This window comes from Ceratotherium simum, chromosome 3 (assembly GCF_057802395.1).
Source record: "Ceratotherium simum simum isolate JZ-2026a chromosome 3, ASM5780239v1, whole genome shotgun sequence".
In the NCBI taxonomy this organism is placed as follows: domain Eukaryota; kingdom Metazoa; phylum Chordata; class Mammalia; order Perissodactyla; family Rhinocerotidae; genus Ceratotherium; species Ceratotherium simum.
The window spans coordinates 70,551,263-70,570,642 of record NC_141902.1 but is presented as its reverse complement, the minus strand read 5'-3'; the positions used below and the strand labels follow the sequence as shown (position 1 = coordinate 70,570,642).

Below are 19,380 nucleotides of genomic sequence, written 5' to 3'. Positions count from 1 at the left end.
CTACAGGGCAGCCTATTTCTCACTGGGATGTAACAATCAACCTGCTGGCTTCCAGTGCACTAAGGGAGCCCAACCTGGCACTCACTGGCTCACAAAAAGCCCAGCCCAGTCTCCGAGGCATGCCCTGCATTGCTGGGCACCTTCTTCAGGGGTCAGTTGCTGAAGCCACGCACATGGAGCCTCCCCCCACCAAGGCTTAATTCAGGTCACATTTCCAGTCTAATTCTACAAGTTGCTGACAGAAGCACAATATTTTTAGAAGTACCTGAGATCCTAAAAGAGTCTTTGTGTAATAGTCTCGAGGCATGAAAACTTCCACTATGGTAACTAGACACCAGAAAGCATCTTCTTGTTCCAGGTACAGGAGGGCCACCGCCACCAATCTACAAGCAAATGGAGAACAAGGTGAGCACCAGCGCCCCGCGCCCAGACAGAGGCAGTGCGGCCAGTCTTCACAGAGACATCTGCGGTATGCTGTTTTCTATCTCATGCCCACAACTATGTCTAGTTCTCCAATAAAGGACAATAAGTAAGTGTTCCTTGGCAAGCAAGGCATTTCCTAAAGTTTGAGAAGCAAAGCTACATCCCCCCCTTCATTTGGTTTTTGTTTACAGATGATGAAATTGTTTCCCAATGATCAACCAGCCTCATTTAAAAAAAAAAGTTTTCATTATAAGATTTTTGCTAACACAGCTAATTCTTTGAGTTCATTGGCTTTTGAGTTCAAGAAGTTCCAACTAAGCATTTTAAGCACAAAAAATCCAGAGGTGAGTGAGTGAAAGAGACAAAGAACACATGATGGTTTAAAAACAGCTTTCCTGGTACCATTCTGCTTGAAATGGGGCTTCAGACAAACGAACCACTCTGCAGGGCTTTCTAAAAGACCTGTGTCCACAGCATGCACACAGTGGGGAAAGGAGACCATATATATAACTGCATGTTACTCATAAGGAAACTTGGGTTGAGATTTTACATCGTCACTCATCAAGGGGTTACTTACTCAGTCATTCCAGGTTTGGTTCTGAGCGGGCACTCAGGGCAGAAGGATGGAAAGAAAGAGGCCAAAGAAAAGCCCCTCTCTATGTATCTGAAATCCAAGAACCTCTGCTTGTGACATGAAGCTTCTCTGCATCACTTATGGGAAAATCCCAAAGCTACTCTCAGAATTTGTTTTTTTTTCTTCCTTAGATAAAATTATAATGAACTCATCTCAAATTAAAAGGTAAAAAAAAAAAAAAAAAAACGGGGTGGGTGGGAAGGGGATGCCTCAGGTAGGCACGAATGGGATGGAGAGAAGAAAGGTGACAATGGGCAGAGATGGGTAAGGAGAGAAAACCAGGACGTGCAAGCACAGAAACCAAATCCACAGCACCTAAGGATGCCAGGAAAAGGGGCAAAGAGTCTGAAATCAGCAGAGCCTTTGAGGACAGGACTCTAAATTAACTAATGTTCAAGATGACAAGCCCAAATCACTTAGAAAAGGCTGAAGTTCTTCTGCTAAAGTTCCAGGTTCTCAGAAGGCATGTACAAAATATTCTGAAGAAAAAATCCAATAAAATGATTAAAGTTTAGAGGCACTAATGGTGATGGGGGTGGAGATGTAGAGAGAAAGCTTCAATTTTCTTGAAATTTTACTTATGTGTGAAAGAATTGATTCCATGACAATGCCAGATAAATGGGGTGCTACTGTAGCCCCAAACAGGCATGCTCAAGTCCTCACCAGGATCCCTTGGGTTTCAGAGGTTTTCAGCTTCTGGGAATTTTTAAACTGAGTATACAGTGTGAATTGTGGACTTAGGCAAAACAAGACTGCTTTATTAGGCAGTATCCTATTTACAGGCTTTTTTTTTTCTTAACAGGGACCATCGAGGAGCAGCTGAAGTCCCTTTTACTTTCAGGGCACAGAGAGGCCACCCAGTCCTCATCACCATAGAGGCAATGACTTCCTGGAAACCATTTGGTTTCAGGTCTTAACCAAGTAACATTCCAGTTTAAAAACCTTTCTTCCTGCAATACTCTCATTTCAGATGCAAATTGATACACTTATCTTGAGGTCAGTATCTGGCACAACGAGGATTAAAAAGCCTATGAGCAAGTGAGGAGGTTGGAGGAGGAGGAGACTGTTCTTGCTGAAGCCAGAGGGCAGCAAACGACCTCGCCAGAGGCCTGTGCACCCCGGGGGCCCCGGGCTCTCCTCAGCTTCTATGCCAGGCCGACTCAGCATCTCCTTGGAAGAGGTTTAACTGTGTGAGGACTGGAGCTCTCTGGGCTGCCATGACTCCTCAGCCGGGCCAGCACAGGCACCGTGCCGGTACAGGCGCCATGCCTCAGCATCATGGCCGAGTGAGCTCTTCCCTTAGACTCTCTCCCCATAAGATACAATGAAAAGGACATTCATATACCAACAGAGGACATTCACATAACACAAAAGAAGCCTGAGAGACCCACGCAGCCATATGTATGAAGGTGGAGGTGCTGGACCCCCCGGAGGAAGTAGAAGGAGTGGTGGCAGGTGGACTCTGTGACTAAATACTATCACTATGCGGAGGCACAAATCCATGCCATCAAACAGTACGAAAAAATATATTAATACTCCAGACCAGAAAGAAAATGACAAACACCCAGAAATTAATCCTGAAGGCACAGAAATTTATAATTTAAATGACAGAGAATTCAAAATAGGTATCATAAAAAAACTCAACGAATTACAAGAAAATACAGATAGACGGTTCAATGAAATCAGAAACAAAATTAATGAACAGAGGGAACTCCTCACAAAAGAGATTGAAATGATAAAGAAAAATCCATCAGAAATGTTGGAGATGAAAAACAATGGATGAGATAAAGAAAAATCTGGATTCCCTGAATAACAGAGCTGATATTATGGAGGAGAGAATCAGCAGTCTGGAGGACAGACATATAGAAATGCTTCAGATGGAGGAGGAGAGAGAACTAAGACTAAAAAAGAAATGAAGAAATTCTCTGGGAAATAGCCGACTCAATTAGGAAATGTAACATAAGGATTATAGGTATTCTAGAGGGAGAAGAGAAGGAGAATGAAGCAGAAAGGTTGCTCAATGAAATAATAGCTGAGAACTTCCCAAGCCTGGGGAAGGAGCTGGAAATACAAATGAAAGAGGCTATTATAACTCCTAATTATATCAATGTAAAAAGGCCCTTTCCAAAGTATATAGTAGCAAAGCTGGCAAAAGTCAATGACAAAGAAAAAACATTAAGGGCAGCAAGGCAGAAGAAAATAACTTACAAAGAAACCCCCATCAGGCTTTAAGGGATTTCTCAGCAGAAACCTTACAGGCTAGAAGAGAGTGGAATGATACATTCAAAATTTTGAAAGACAAAAACTTTCAGCGAAGAATACTCTATCCAGTGAAAATATCCTTTGGATATGATGAATAAATAAAAACTTTCCCAGATAAACAAAACCTAAGGGAGTTCATCACTGCAAGACCTTCTGCTACAAGAAACACTCAAGAAGGCCCTCATACCTGAAAAAAAAAAGAAAGAGTTTACGAGGCCTTGAGCAAGGAGATAAATAGGTAGACAAAATCAGAAAATTGCAGCTCTCTATCAGAACAGATTAGCAAACACTTAATTATAACATTAAAGATAAAGGGAAGGAAAACATCAAAAATAAATATAATCTCGTCATTTTAACCACAAACTAACAACACAAGATGGAATAAGTTGTGACAATAATAACCCAGAAGGGGAAGAGGAAAGAGATGGAATTAACTTAGTCTAAGGAAATAAGAGGCTATCAGAAAATGGACTATCTCATCTATGAGACTTTTTGCACAAACCTCATGGTAACCACTAAACAAAAAATCAGAACAGAGACACAAACGATAAATAAATAGAAAACTAAGAAAACCATCATAGAGAGCCACCAAACTGAATTGGTAGTCCGAAAGACATGGGATGAGAAACAAGGGAAATGCAGAACTGGAAAACGAGAATAAAATGGCAGCATTAAGCCCTCATGTATCAATAATCACTCTAAACGTAAATGGATTGAATTCTCCAATCAAAAGATACAGAGTGGTGGGATGGATTAAAAAACAAGACCCACCAATATGCTGCCTCCAGGAAACACATCTCAGCTCTAAAGACAAACACAGGCTCAGAGTGACCGGATGGAAGATGATACTCCAAGCTAATGGCAAACAAAAGAAAGCAGGTGTTGCCATACTTATATGAGACAAAGTAGACTTCAAGATAAAACAGGTAATGAGAAACAAAGAGAGGTAGTATATAATGATAAAAGTGACACTGCACCAAGAAGACATAACACTTATAAATATATATGCACCCAACACAGGAGCACCAAAGTACATGAAACAACTATTAACAAACCTAAAAGGAGATATTAACAACACCACAATAACAGTAGGGGACCTTACCACCCCATTTACATCAATGGATAGATCATCCAGACAGAAAGTCAACAAGGAAATAGTGGATTTAAACGAAAAACTAGACCACATGGACTTAACAGATATACAGAACACTTCATCCAAAATCAGCAGAATACACATTCTTCTCAAGTGCACATGGAACAATCTCAAGGACAGACCACATGTTGGGAAACAAGGCAAGCCTCAATAAATTTAAGAAGACTGAAATCATATCAAGCACCTTTTCGGACCATAATGCTAGGAAACTAGAAATCAACTACAAGAAAAAAGCTGGGAAAGTGACAAATATGTAGAGACTAAACAACATGCTACTGAACAACCAATGGATCATTGAAGAAATTAAAGGAGAAATCAAAAAATATCTGGAGACAAATGAGAGTGAAAATACCCCATACCAACTCATATGGGATGCAGCAGAAGTGGTCCTAAGAGGGAAATTTATAGCAATACAGGCCCACCTCAACAAACAAGAAAAATCACAAATAAGCAATCTTAAACTATACCTAAAAGAATTACAAAAAGAAGAACAAAGCCCAAAGTCAGCAGGAGGGAAATAATAAAAATTAGAGCAGAAATAAATGAAATTGAAAGAAAAAGACCAGTAGAAAGGATCAATGGAACAGAGAGCTGGTTCTTTGAGAAGATAAAATTGACAAACCCTTAGCCAGACTCACTAAGAAAAAAAGAGAGAAAGCTCAAATAAATAAAATTAGGAATGAAAGAAGAGAAATTACAACAGACACCACAGAAATACAAAGGATTATAAGAAAAACTAGATGCCAACGAATTGGACAATCTAGAAGAAATGGATAAATTCTTCGACTCATACAACCTCCCAAAAGTGAACCAAGAAGAAATAGAGAATCTGAATAGACCAATCACAAGTAAAGAAATTGAAACAATAATCAAAAACCTCCCAGAAAATAAGAGTCCTGGTCCAGATGGCTTCTCTGGAGAATTCTATCAAACATTCAAAGAAGACTTAATGCCTATCTTTCTCAAACTATTCCAAAAAATTGAGGAAGACAAAACATTTCCTAACACATTCTACAAGCCCAACATCACCCTGATACCAAAGCCAGAAAAGGACAACACAAAGAAGGAAAATTACAGGCAAATATGGCTGAAGAACATAGACGCAAAAATCCTCAACAAAATATTGGCAAACCAAATACAGCAATTCACTGAAAAGATCATATACCATGATCAATTGGTATTTACACCAGGGGCACAGGGATGGTTCAACATCCGCAAATCAATCAATGTGATACACCACACTAACAAAATGAGGAATAAAAACTACATGACCGAGGAAGATGGGCACAGATGTTAGCCCAGGGCCGTCTTCCTCAGCAAAAAAAGAGGAGGATTGGCGGATGTTAGCACAGGGCTGATCTCCTCACAAAAAAAAAAAAAAAAAACAAACTACATGATCATCTCAATAGGCGCTGAGAAAGCATCTGATAAGATCCAACATCCATTTATGCTAAAAACTCTCAATAAAAGTGGGTATAGAAGGAAAGTACCTCAACATAATAAAGGCTATATATGACAAACCCACAGCCAACATCATCTTCAACAGGGAAAAACTGAAAGCCATCCATTTGAGAACAGGAACAAGACAAGAGTGCCCACTCTCACCACTCGTATTCAACATAGTACTGGAAGTTTTGGCCAGAGCAATTAGGCAAGAAAAAGAAATAAAAGGAGTCCAAATGAGCAATGAAGAAGTGAAACTCTCGCTGTTTGCAGACAACATGATTTCATATATAGAAAACCCTAAAGAATCCATCGGAAAACTATTAAAAATAATCAACAACTACAGCAAAGTTGCAGGGTACAAAATCAACTTACAAAAACCAGTGGCATTTCTATACTCTAATAATGAACTAACAGAAAGAGAACTCAAAAATACAATCCCATTTACAATTGCAGCAAAAAGAATAAAATATCTAGGAATAAATTTAACAAGGAGGTGAAAGACATATACAATGAAAACTGTAAGACATTATTGAAAGAAATCGATGATGACACAAAGAAATGGAAAGATATTCCATGCACATGGATTGGAAGAATAAATATAGTTAAAATGTCCATACTACTTAAAGCAATCAGAATTCCAATGACATTCTTCATGGAAATAGAACAAAGAATCCTAAAATTCATACGGGATGACAAAAGACCCCAAACAGCTAAAGCAATCCTGAGAAAAAAGAACAAAGCTGGGACATCACAATCCCTGACTTGAAAATATACTACAAAGCTATAGTAATCAAAACAGCATGGTACTGGTACAAAAACAGACATACAGATCAATGGAACAGAATTGAAAGCTCAGAAATAAAACCACACAGCTACAGACAGCTAATCTTTGACAAAGGAGCTAAGAGCATACAATGGAGAAAGGAAAGTCTCTTCAATAAGTGGTGCTGGGAAAACTGGACAGCCACATGCAAAAGAATGAAAGTAGACTATTATCTTTCGCTACATGCAAAAATTAACTCAAAATGGATCAAAGAAGGTACGACCTGAAACCATAAAACCCCTAGAAGAAAATGTAGGCAGTACACTGTGACATCGGTCTTAGAAGGATCTTTTCAAATACCATATCTACTCGGACAAGGGAAACAAAAGAAAAAATAAACAAGTGGGACTTCATCAGACTAAGGAGCTTCTGCAAGGCGAAGGAAACCAGGAACGAAACGAAAAGACAACCCACCAACTGGGAGAAAATATTTGCAAATCATATATCTGACATGGGGTTAATCTCCAAAATGTATAAAGAACTCACACAACTGAACAACAAAAAAACAAACAACCCAATCAAAAAATGGGCAGAGGATAGAAACAGACAATTTTCCAAAGAAGATATACAGATGGCCAACAGGCACATGAAAAGATGTTCTACATCACTAATCATCAGGGAAACACAAATCAAAACTACACTAAGATATGACCTTACACCCGTGAGAATGACTATAATCACCAAGACAAAAAATAACAAATGTTGGAGAGGATGTGGAGAAAAGGGAACCCTCATACACTGCTGGTAGGAATGCAAACTGGTGCAGCCACTATGGAAAACAGTATGGAGATTTCTCAAAAAAATAAAAATAGAAATACCATATGACCTAGCTATCCCACTACTGGGTATTTATCTAAAGAACTTGAAGTCAACAATTCAAAGAGACTTATACACCCCTATGTTCATTGCAGCATTATTCACTATAGCCAAGACGTGGAAGCAACCCAAGTGCCCATCGACTGATGACTGGATAAAGAAGATGTGGTGTACATATACAATGGAATACTACTCAGCCATAAAAAAAGACAAAATTGTTCCATTTGCAACATCATGGATAGACCTTGAAGGTATTATGTTAAGCGAAATAAGCCTGATAGAGACAAACACTGTATGATTTCACTCATATGTGCAAAATAAACTAACACATGGACAAAGAGAACAGTTTAGTGGTTACCAGAGGGGAAGGGGGTTGGGGGCTGGGCACAAGGGGTGAAGGGGCACATTTATACGGTGACTGACAAATAATAATGTACAACTGAAGTTTCACAACGTTACAAACTATTAGGACCTCAATAAAAAAAAAAAGAAGCCTATGAGCAGCCAGAATAAATGTCAGCATTCAAAACTCAACTCATGCACTTGATTTACAGAAGAATTCCTAAAGAATGCACATAGAGCTTCTCCATTCATACTTTATCCATCTTTCTAACAAGCTTGGTTACTGACTTTCACTACACAGGGAGGAATATAAACGGACAAGTGCAATGACAGCAGTGAGCAGAAGCAGCAGACAGTGGGTCAGCCAGTGAAACACAAACATGAGGTAAAAAGCAGCCATCAGCACTTAAAGTCCAGCGATGGGGAGCAGCTTCATGGAGAGCAGACCTCAGTCCGTCCCACGGTCTCATCCTGTCCCAGCTCAGCTCGGAATGAGGAGCCTGGATCATTAAGAAAAGGTGAGAAGCTTTTCAGTGTCCTCTGCCTATGGAAGCAGGGACATATGCAAGACCTGCAGAAAGACTGTAGTCCAAAAGAAAACAAGTTTGGGCTCTTCAAGAGCTAAGTTTCAACCAGCTGAAGAACTGTTTGGGGCAAGTTCTTGATTCACAAACATCCTGTATAAACAAGGAGTGGCCACCAGTTTTGACTTCATGTAATGAAATTAAACTTCTGATCAAAACCTGAGTGTGATGAGAACAAGGAATTGAAAATGAGAAACCTAGTTGTTTTTGACTTTGGTGTTCTTAATACTTTCTGAAAGCACGTTTGTTTCTCTCAGTTATTCTGGAATTGGAGATATTGCATAATTAAAACTAGCTTACTGCAACTACTTCTTTCCCTTAAAATACTGGCTTTTCTTGACCAGAAGGTGAAAGAGCTGTTAGGCAGTGCCTGGTGCCTACAAGTTATCTTAACGGCAAACAGGAGCATTCTGTGGGCTGAGCACACACCTGTTCAGACCTTGGCAGTAGCCGATATCTGGATTCCGCCAGGAGAAGGCAAGCAGGACGCTGCGTAACTTCTGTATGCCTTCCGAGGTGGGGCATGAGTAATGTTTGTTGTTGGGGAGAGTCCGCAGCAGGTCTAGCTCGATCTGCTTGGAGGCCGGGTTCTGCTTCTCCAGCGCCTTCTGAAGCAAGGTCTGGAAGTAACCAGGCTCAGTGGTGTCCTTGAACTTCCTGGTGTGAAGGTCCACACACCACTTCCATACCTTGGAACGGTGCTCATGTGGAATGCCTGCACGGATCAGGTTCTTTAATTCTGGAGAGCACATCATCTCCCTGTTCATTGTGCTAGCAAAATAGTTTTCCCACTTGACCCCAGTGGAAACCTCCTGGTTTTCTGTGAGGTAGAGAGTCTTCAGGTCCAATGCTCGGACTTTGGCAACTAACTTCTCTTCCTCGTCATCCTCTGGGACAGTCTTAAACCCATAAATATCATATTCACTGTTGAGAAAAACAAAAGGAAAACTTAAATGATGTGATCTCAGCAAAAAGACCAATGAAACAGAAAAGAGAACCTAGAAATCAACCCATGTATAAGTGGCACTTTGATATATGACCAGGCATTCAACTCAGTGAGGAAATAATAAACTTCTTGATAAACAGGGAGCAGAAACTGGCTATCTATATGGAAAAAAAATTAAATTAGATTTCTTCTTGACGATAGACAGAAAAAAAATCAATTCTAGATGGTTTAAAGCCCTAAATGTGAAAAGCACTGAAGAAAATACAAGCGATACTACAAAAATAAGGCTCAAAAATCTGGCTCCGTTAATATATGTGTGTATGTGTGTTTATATATCATATGTATACAAATGTAAAACTTTTATGCTTCAAAATTATCATTCAAAAAGGTGAAAAGACAAGTGAGAAAATATTTGTAAGATATTAGGGATACAGAGGAATTAAGGCTGCGGTAGGCAGAATAACAGCCCCCAAAGATGTCCCTGCCCTAATCCCTGGAACCCGTGAATATGCTACCTTACATGGCAAAAGGAACATTGCTGATGGAATTATAGTTATAGAAATTAAGACCGGAAGATTACCCTGGGCTATCTGGGTGGGCCCAATGCAATCATAGGAGCCTTTAAAAGTGGAAGAGGAAGGCAGAAGAGCTGGCCAGAGAGCTGCAACGATGGAAAAGGAGGTAGAAGAGATGTGAAGCAAGAAAGGGAATGGACCTGCTCTTCCTGGCTTTGAAGATGGAAGAAGGGGGCTACGAGCCAAGGAATGCAGGTGGCTTCTAGAAGCTGGGAATGGGCACACCGGAGAGCCAGCAAGGAAACAGAAACCTAGTCCTACAACCGCAAGGAACTGTATTCTGCCAACAACTTGAATGAGCAAGGACACAAACTGTCCCCTAGATCCTGGTACCTTCTTTTTCATCCAGTGAGACCCATGTTGGACTGCTGACCTACAGAACTGTAAGATAATAAACATGCTTTGTTTTAAGCCACAAAGTTTGTGATAATTTGTTATGGCAGCCATAGATAACTAATACAAAGGCCTTTCACATACTGCTGCTGAGTGTGTAAACTTGTACAAGCATCTTGGAAACCAGATCTAGCAGAGTTGAAGATATGCATTCCCTGTAGGTCAGGCATTCCACTTCTAGTCTATACGCGAGAGAAACTCTCTCACATGGACACATGGACATGATGTTCACTGCAGCAAGGTCTGTAAGAGAAAAACTGAAACGATCCTAAGTGTCCACCGTGAGAGGAAGGAATAAAGATGCTGTGGCATATGATGAAGTTGTAGGAGGCAGGTAAAAAAACGCTCAGGAGCTACGTGTATCAACGTGGATAATTTCAGAAAATAATGTTGAAAGAAATAAGTTGCAAAAAGATATGAATATGGTGGGATTAGTATATTAAAAAGTGTCATCAGTTAGAGATACACATTGAAGTCTTTTAAAGGTGAAATGACATGATGTCTGGCATTTGCTTTAAAATATTCCAGAAAAAAAAAGACTTTGGTGGGGGAAAATAAGACAAAACAAGATTGGCCAAACATTAATAATTGCTGAAGCTGGGTAACGGCTGCACGTGGGGGGTTGTTATATGATTCTGTCTACTCTTTGTATGTTGGAAATTTTCCATAATAAAGTTAAAAATAAATCAATATGCAGTTATTGTTCTACTTATACCTAAAGTTTGAAAACATACAACATAAATGGTAAGAGTCCAAAATGTACAAGGGAAGACAACATGGGGCCTTCAGAGCAGCTTGCTGGAATACCCTCACAGTTCACCACCACCACCACTGCGAACAGAGAAGTATGCAGCGTGGAGACAGCACTCTTGAGCCTGGGAATCTGGCTGTCCAGGCTGAGGTACATTCCTTGCCACTCACAGGCTGTGTGACCCTCGGCAAGTCACATCACCTCCCTAACCCTAGCTTCCTCATGTGCAGAGAGGATAAAAATGCCCATCCCACAGAGCATTAAATATGAGCCTGCATGTAAAACCACTGGCACAGCTCCTGGCACACAGACCTCAGGGAGAGTTTTGTAACAATGGGTTGGTCACGTTCTGACAGCATATTTTCAACTGTCATGAGTAGCCCAGACAGTGCAGACCAGTGCTGCATGCTCAGAGAAGGGAAAGATTGTGTCAAGCTGAAGCAAGGCTCCACCTGGGCAGGGGTGGGCAGGAGAAGTGAGGTGGCTGCAGCAAGCAGGGCCTACACCCGGGCAGCGGGTCCCTGGTATCAAGGGGGTGGAAACAGAGGAGACTGGACTGAGTCAATTGGCAGATTTCTCCTCACTCCAATATTCCATGATTTCACTTTTCAGAAACTAGGATATGAAGGTTCTTAATACAAGAACAATCAAAGGCTTCCAGATTGATTTTCTGAAAAATATATGTAATACTGCGTGTATGTCCAAGTGCATTTTAGGGGGGAGTGTGTCCACGGCACGTATCAGACCCTAACTGAGTTCTGGACCACTGCATCAGGCTACCCAAGTGTTTTTCCCTTATAAAGAAGGCCCAGATCCCCACTTAGGGGCCCCCTTTGCTTTCGAACCACCTGTGGGTATGGCTGCATCTCAGGAGAGGGTTCCCACTCCTCGGAAGAATGGCTCCTCCTGCAACAGCACAGAAACTAAAGCTATCATCCACCTTGGCATGGTACACAGGAGAAAGGTCTTGGAATCAAAAGACCTGGGCTGAATCCCAGCTCTATCACTTATTACAGCAAGAATGATGAGACTGCCTGTTCTAATGACTGGACAGTACTTGTCATGAGCATCAAGTGAGACTTGTCAAGTTCTCTGTGAACAGCTATTGCTGATGAAAAACGGGACTTGAGAAATGGGTTGCACTACCCCCAACAGTTGCTAGCACCTTTACCTGACAAGATGAGGTTTAACAAATGCTTGCTCTGGCTGCTCTGGGCTCTCAACCTGCAGAGCATCCTCCAGCAACTGGGCTATGACATCCCGAGCAGGCCCCTGGTCTTCTGAGCAAACTGGTGTCTTCATTTCTTGGAGCAATATCAAGTATTTGCTTTCTATCTGGCAGAGCTTGGCTTCCAGGCTAGAATACTGCAGAGAATGTGGTGGTTACCTCCGTCCAGACAGACAAAGCAAAAGCAATCTTTACATACCTCAAGCATCAATGAATGACAAGCCCAAAACTACCAGGAAGTGAGCCAGAGAGAGACTATCAAAGACAAGAGATTAATTTATGCCATAGGCCACTCGTCATATTTAAAATGATCTGCTATGGTCCCCCCATTTCCTTCTAGGGGATCTGGTAAAGAAGAGGTGCTGGTAATAAGACCTCTGGATGCCAACACATGCATCAGTTCTGGAGACGGTTGAAGTGAGCAGCAAAAACCAGGCCACATGGCAATTACTGAGGTCAAGCTGAGTGCCACTTGGCACAAGGGCCATGAGAAGCCACCCCACGCTACATCAACAATTTCTTAGGATGCTGTGACCCAGGACTAGCTCCCATCTGCCACCTTATCAGACAAATCAAATACACCCCTGGAAAACATGCAGGAACAAGGTTTGGGAAGATGCTTTGAGGACTGTTCAAAAGGTATACTAGGTAAATAACAGCTGTTGACACAAGTGTCACTGAATTTCACTGGATTATAACTGTAATGTTTGTGATGTCTTTACACAATGCAAAGTCCTTTCCAGCCACAATCACATCCGACTCTCACATCAGCCCTATTAGGTTCACAGAGGAGGCATTATCCTCACCATCCCCATTTATAGATAAGAAACGGATTCACACAACTCAATAGCATAGATCAAAATCCAAATAACCTTAATTTAGGAGACCTTAGAATTGTACTTAATTTTTTTCCTATAAACTCCATTATATGTGTGGATGGAAACCACATCTCAGGGCATTTCTATTTGTCTTCATCACAGACAAAGTGAGACCAAATACATAGCTCTGTGCACCACATATATTTCAAATATATTTTGGCATCAGTAACCACAGCACTCCAAGCATGGGAGGTGAACTGATTTTAAAAGCATGTCCATTTTTAAATGGTTTCTGAATCGTATCTCCCACCAGATAATAGAATATATCCATTCTCACCCACCTTTGCCATCAGATCCCTCTCTCTCCTTTCTGCATTTCTCCGTAGAGCTGAGAGTTCAAAAATTTCCCTATTTAGAAGTTTATTTTGGGTTTTGTATCCCTGTAGATTATCCTGTTGGGAAAAAAAACAAACCATCAATTCACATTGGCTGAATATTGCCTAATTATTCTATATAATTAACATTTTGCTGCCTCACCAATCAAATAGCCCTGCTGAGTTAGAACAAGTTCTAAGGAACTGAAACCTGACTACCAGGCACTTTCTGATTAATCTTTGTGGCCACTCCCGGCAGTAGGAGGAAGGCAGGGACTACTGCTGTAATAAAGGAGACGGGGAAAACGAATTTATTTAACAGTGGTGATTTTTTCAACTGACCACAGGAGAAATAAGTAGGACATATTTCCTAAATCTATGCAAATATGTTATCTACCCACATTCACTGAGGTGGTACAAGAAGCAATACCTTTCATTTATTTCTTTTTTAACTAGTGGAACTGAACACACTTTCTGTTGGCACTCATTTTTACGTATCCAGTTTATGCTACACACATATACAAAGCCCTTAACTAATGAATCACACTTCCAATGAGCACCTACAACCTACAGTGCATAAGTAACTTAGGAGAACATGCTCCTCAACTTCTTTACATTGAAAAGTTTCAAACGTATGGAAAAGTTGAAAGAAAAGTACAATGAACACAATATACCCTTCACCTAAATTCGCTAATTGTAAAACTTTTGCCACATTTGCTTTATGTTTTTAAGAGAACAGCACAAGCTGGTGACAAGTTCTGCCAAGTTCGACTAAAAGTTCAGGTCTGGTAGAGGTGGATGTCATATGTTAGCTTCAGCCCTTGAAACTCTGAGCAGGGAGAGTGAAAGGAAACCTTTGAGACACTTAGGGCAGTGATTCCTAAATGCTCTCTACCAATTCAGTCTTTTACAAATGTGTCATCCCCCCTCAACATACACATACTCTGTTTGAAGGTCCTGAGGAATTTCTGATCCCTCAATCACAGGAGAAACTCTGTTCATGATAGCTCCAAGGACAGGCCAGGAGTGATCAAGAAAGGCCCTGATTCTTGTGCTGTCACAGGATAGAGACCGTGGTCATTCCCCCAAAATGTGTCAAGAGACAGGCTCCAATCTCCAAACTAGAAACCATCATGGGGGTATACAATTTCCCCTAAAAAATACAGACGAACTGAAAATGTTTCAATGGTCCCTTTGATTGCTAACACTTATGGAGCACTTGCTATGGGTTACAGGTGCCCTGTGCTAGGCACATGAGATTCTTGATCTCATTTAAACCTCACAACTCAGGCAGCTATTCTCATCACCTCCATTCCTAAGTGAAGAACTGAGCCCTAGGGAGACTGCACAACTACTAAGCGTTGGGGCTGGGAACCAGACCTCTCAGAGCCAGGCCTGCTGGGCTCTGGGCTCCGAGTGCTTGGCCCCCCGACTCCCACCTGAGCTCTGATATGCATCACACCTGCTCAGTCTTAGCAAGACCGCACATCACAACAAGATATCCAGTGTCAAACCCCAAAGGAGACCCACAGACTTCCTTTTCTGATCTGAATCATGATGTTCTCTGTTCTGGCATCTTAAAGCTCTCATATTTGGAAACAATGAACAAACACATTACTAAAAGGCAAGCAGACTGAAGGAAGGTGAGCTAGAGGGCAACTGAGGAATACCCTCGACCATGACAGACAGAGACTGAGGGATACAAGGTGGGTCAGTGACAGCAGGAAATCATGATCAGCCGTATCTACGTCTAAGTCAAAATTTGTGCTACAGCCTACGTAAGTCCTGATAATTTATCTTAAGGATGCTTTCTCTAGAATGCTGATGATGATCACAGCAAGTTAAGACCCTACGAGGTGCCAGGCGCTGCTTGAGGCTTTCTGTGAAATACCTCCTTTAATGCTTACAAGACCCTGGGAGTTGAGTGCTACTTCACAGATGAACACGCTGTGGCAGAGAGGTGAACTAAACTGCCAAGTGGTAAAGCTGGGTTTGAACCCTGCCAGGTCTGGCTCCAGAGCCCCTGTTCAGTCTACACCACCACCTCATACTGGTCTATCCCCTTCCTTCCTGGTGCTTCCTACAGCTGTGATTCTGCTCTTATTTTTGTGCTTTCTAAACCAAACTGCAAGCTCCAGGAGGACAGAAACTGTGTACTTCGTGCAGAGCACAAAGCCTGGCACATGGCTGAATGAAAGGGTTCAAAGAAGGAAAAGCTGTATGCATGAAGATATTCATGAAATAGCAACACAGGACTGAAGACAAAGGTTGATTAAGTAAATGATGACAGAGTCAAAGGATGGACAATTCTGAAATCACTAATGATAGCAACAGAGAATGTGCTTGGGCTATAATGCTGAATGAAACAAAAGTCTGTCTACTCCAAAAACGGAAGAATTATGTAAACATAGAAAAGGCCTGGAAGGAAATATGGAAAAAATACTCAAATCGTCAGGGTGCTAAAATCCTAGGAACAATATTTATTCCTGCCTCAAAATACTACAGAAACAAAAAATGACCATGTATTAGACCAAAAAAGAAATGTCAGCAAATTCCAGAGTGCAGAAATCCTTACACGCCACATACACTGATTATAAAGCAAGAAACTGGACAGTAACAGTAACAATAAAAAAAGATAGCTCCGTCCAACCAACACACACCTAGACATTTTAAATTTGGGGTCGAAGGAAGAAATCAATATGGAAACCACGCACTATCTAGAAGTGAAGGACAGTGAGAAAACACCCACTTCTGTCCAAAGGTCTCCCTCAAGCCTTTCTCCCAGCGCCACTGCAGAGAAGGCATGGATTAAGTGTGAATGTCTTCTGCAAGGCGAGGGGATGCGCCGGCACCGGTAATAACAGGCTCCAGGCAGAGCAACGTCAGAAAACATGAGGTTGAGACCCAAGCAGGACTCACCTGTCCCACTCAGAATCCATGGGCCACAAGTAGGGCCCTTAACAACCATTCTGCCTCTTCATATGCTATGTAGCCACTTAACCTGACTGTTGTGGAATTCTGGAGCTACAGGCTTAAAATTTGTTAAGTTGAGAAATGCTGGAGAAAAAAATGTCATGACTGATTCAAAACCACCCCACCCATTACGCTGCAAAAAGAAAGGGGCGAAAAGTCTAATTCTGATCAACTCTGTTAGCTGTCTCCAAAAGGAGCTGTGTAGAGCCACAACAACAAAGTGACACACTCTCCTCACACACCCTGGCTTGGCTCCCCGTGAAAACTTGCCGCACATGCTTCCCCCACTGCCCAGCATCACTCACTGCAACCTGGGAACCGAATGCCCAGCGTTAGTCTCTAAACCCTACAAAAATACACATGCTTGCAATATATCAATTTCAGCTGACATTAAACAAGTAGTCGTAACATGGTGTATTACCGATGGGATGTATACTTAGAGTCAGGTACGTTCCTTGTGTATATAAACAAAACTGACTTTTACCAGCAATACTAACCAAGAACTCGTTTTTTTTTTTTAAACACGGCTATTTTTGGACTAGATATGATTATAACGTAATGACATTGGGGTTTTTGTTGTTGTTTTTGGCTTTTCTCATTAACAAATCTTTCTGGCCTCACATATTGACTGGGTGTCATCACTGAGAAGTGGTCCCTGTGGAGACTGCATCCACATTACAACGAGGCCGCCGTAATTCCAGTGTTTCTAACTGCCATTTTGGAATTACCTTTAAGGCCCCTAGCACGTCCACCATTCAGTCATCCAGTTCACTGACACTGCAAGAGAGGTGCTGCTGGGCGTGAAGTGCTCAGGAATGACCTCAACAGGCGCCAGTCTTTGCCCTTAAAGGATAAGGTGCACTTGGGGGGCCAAACAACCTTGTGCCAAACTGTTTGCAAAAAGAGGGTAGCCAGGTGAGAAGGACGTGGGGCTAGGTGGGACCTATAGCTACAGACCTGTTTGGGGTCAGCTGGGGTCAACTGGGCTATACCCAATGTCTCATGTCGTAGGGGACACTTCTCTAACTCAAGAACTGGTGGCAGGAGGACTTCGATGACCCTCTCTGTGGCCTGACAGTGGCCCAAGGCCATTCAGCTCTCCCCTCAGGACTGGCAGGCTTTTCCACAGGCAAAAAGAGTCCAACTGCCCCTGCCTCCCACAAATGCTGTGTGCTCCTCCTACCTCATCGGCTGGTCACCACCCCAGGTATGACTAGGAGAGTCACCTCTGTTCAGGAACCAGCCTCCCCCCCAACCCCCGGCCAGCCCAGAGAGGGACACTAGGAGGAGAGCTCTGCCCTCCCTTCTCACTGTGTCAGGACCCTCCCACCTTGGGCACAGGGGGCACCGACTCTGAGCAGGGCCTCTTCCCAGGCCTGCCTGGGAGCCGAGGTCTACTTGCCCAGCTGACCGACCGCACTCTAGCTGTTGGGAACGGTGCTCCCTCACCTGGCCCCCATTAGGTCCTGAGGCAGGCTGTGGAAATGATGTTGGTGCACGCATTCATGCACAGAGGGAATAGCTTCTGAAGGTTACATGGAACAGGGAAGTTCTAAGGACACATAAGTAGAGAAGTCTCTGCTGCCTGAAAGCAAGGGAGGGGAAAGATCTGAAACTGTTCTGAGCAAGGGCAACATGGCTGGACTTAGACTTTCACTTTCCAAGGAAGCTTCTTAGAAAACTAATAATTATTTGACTACAAGTCCTGTTATACTTGTTTTTAAAAAAAAAAGGCACAGCTGCTCTGCTGTCACGCCAAATTAGCTCCCTGAGACCAGCAGCTCTGGAGTGACATCACCAGACAGACTGTTAACGGGTTTTTGGATTTCTTGTCCCAATAATCAGAGCCCACACTCTGCTCTTACTTTCAGCCTGTCCAGTTCCAGCTGGTCCCTGCCCGTAGGGGCGGCAGAGGGGGAGCTGGGCGCCGAGCTGGGAGAAGCCACACTGCCCTCGCACTCGCTGAGCTGCCGCGAGAGCTTTATGATGACCTCGTCCTTGGCTTGGATGGTCTCCATCAGCATCCCCAGCTGCTCATTGAGCTCACCCACTTTGCTCTTCAGAGTTCTCACTTCCTGCTGAAGACTCTCTTTTTCCAGGCTGAACCTCTCAAGCTGGCTGGTGAGGCCCAGAATCTGGTCATCCTTTTGGTGTAGAAGCTCAAGTGTGTCCTTTGGGATCCCCTCACAGAGTCGGCTGCTCGTGAAGTACTTGTCGTACTGCGATGAGCGCACTGTCTGCTGCAGCAGCCGCACGAGCTCCTGGGAGCCAGAGGAGGATGGAGCGAGGGTGAAGAGAGCCAGGGAGAGGAGCAAAAGCAGAAATCGTGACAACTCTACCTGGAACAATCACTGGAATTTGAGGAAATGAAGAAACTTTACTGGAAACAGTTTAATACTGAACTTCCTCTTGAAGGATCTCAAAAATAGACAGGAAAAAAATTTACTCCATAAAGACTGTCTGTAGAGAGTAACAGGAAACAGGAAATAACGAATGCACATACTGTAATCAGCAATGGTTCCCTGTATATGTTCATCCATATTAAAAAACCTGAGCTCTAAAATTCAATGACCTCCTGAGCAATTAAGTGTAATTAGGTCTGATTAGCTCAGAAGGAAACTGTGTTGTAGAACAGGATGTGGAAACTCTTCGAACAACTGTTAATGGACTCGGGGCTGAAGCTATGTTCAGAGAGATTTGATGTCAGGGCAGGGGTGGGCATGGTGCAGATAACACCCTCCCCTGACCCACTCTGAGGCGTCTTCACTCGCCTTGGAAACTCAAATGTCAATGAACAAACAATCAAGCAGAGCAGCAGGGCCTGGGACAGTGGCCATGG

General features: G+C 42.5%; 1 protein-coding gene across 3 annotated transcripts in view; it reads right to left on the bottom strand.

The window, feature by feature from the left end:
* The window catches only part of TBC1D2B (TBC1 domain family member 2B), a 91,161-nt gene that overhangs the window by 16,405 nt on the left and 55,376 nt on the right, over nt 1-19,380 (bottom strand). For all 3 annotated transcript variants that reach the window (XM_004422032.3, XM_087428777.1, XM_087428778.1), the window contains 5 exons: nt 18,407-18,802; nt 13,536-13,646; nt 12,320-12,513; nt 8,913-9,407; nt 266-383 (listed from right to left, as the gene is read on the bottom strand). In XM_004422032.3, the coding sequence (XP_004422089.3) occupies nt 266-383; nt 8,913-9,407; nt 12,320-12,513; nt 13,536-13,646; nt 18,407-18,802 (1,314 nt within the window). The remainder of the gene's footprint in view (nt 1-265; nt 384-8,912; nt 9,408-12,319; nt 12,514-13,535; nt 13,647-18,406; nt 18,803-19,380) is intronic.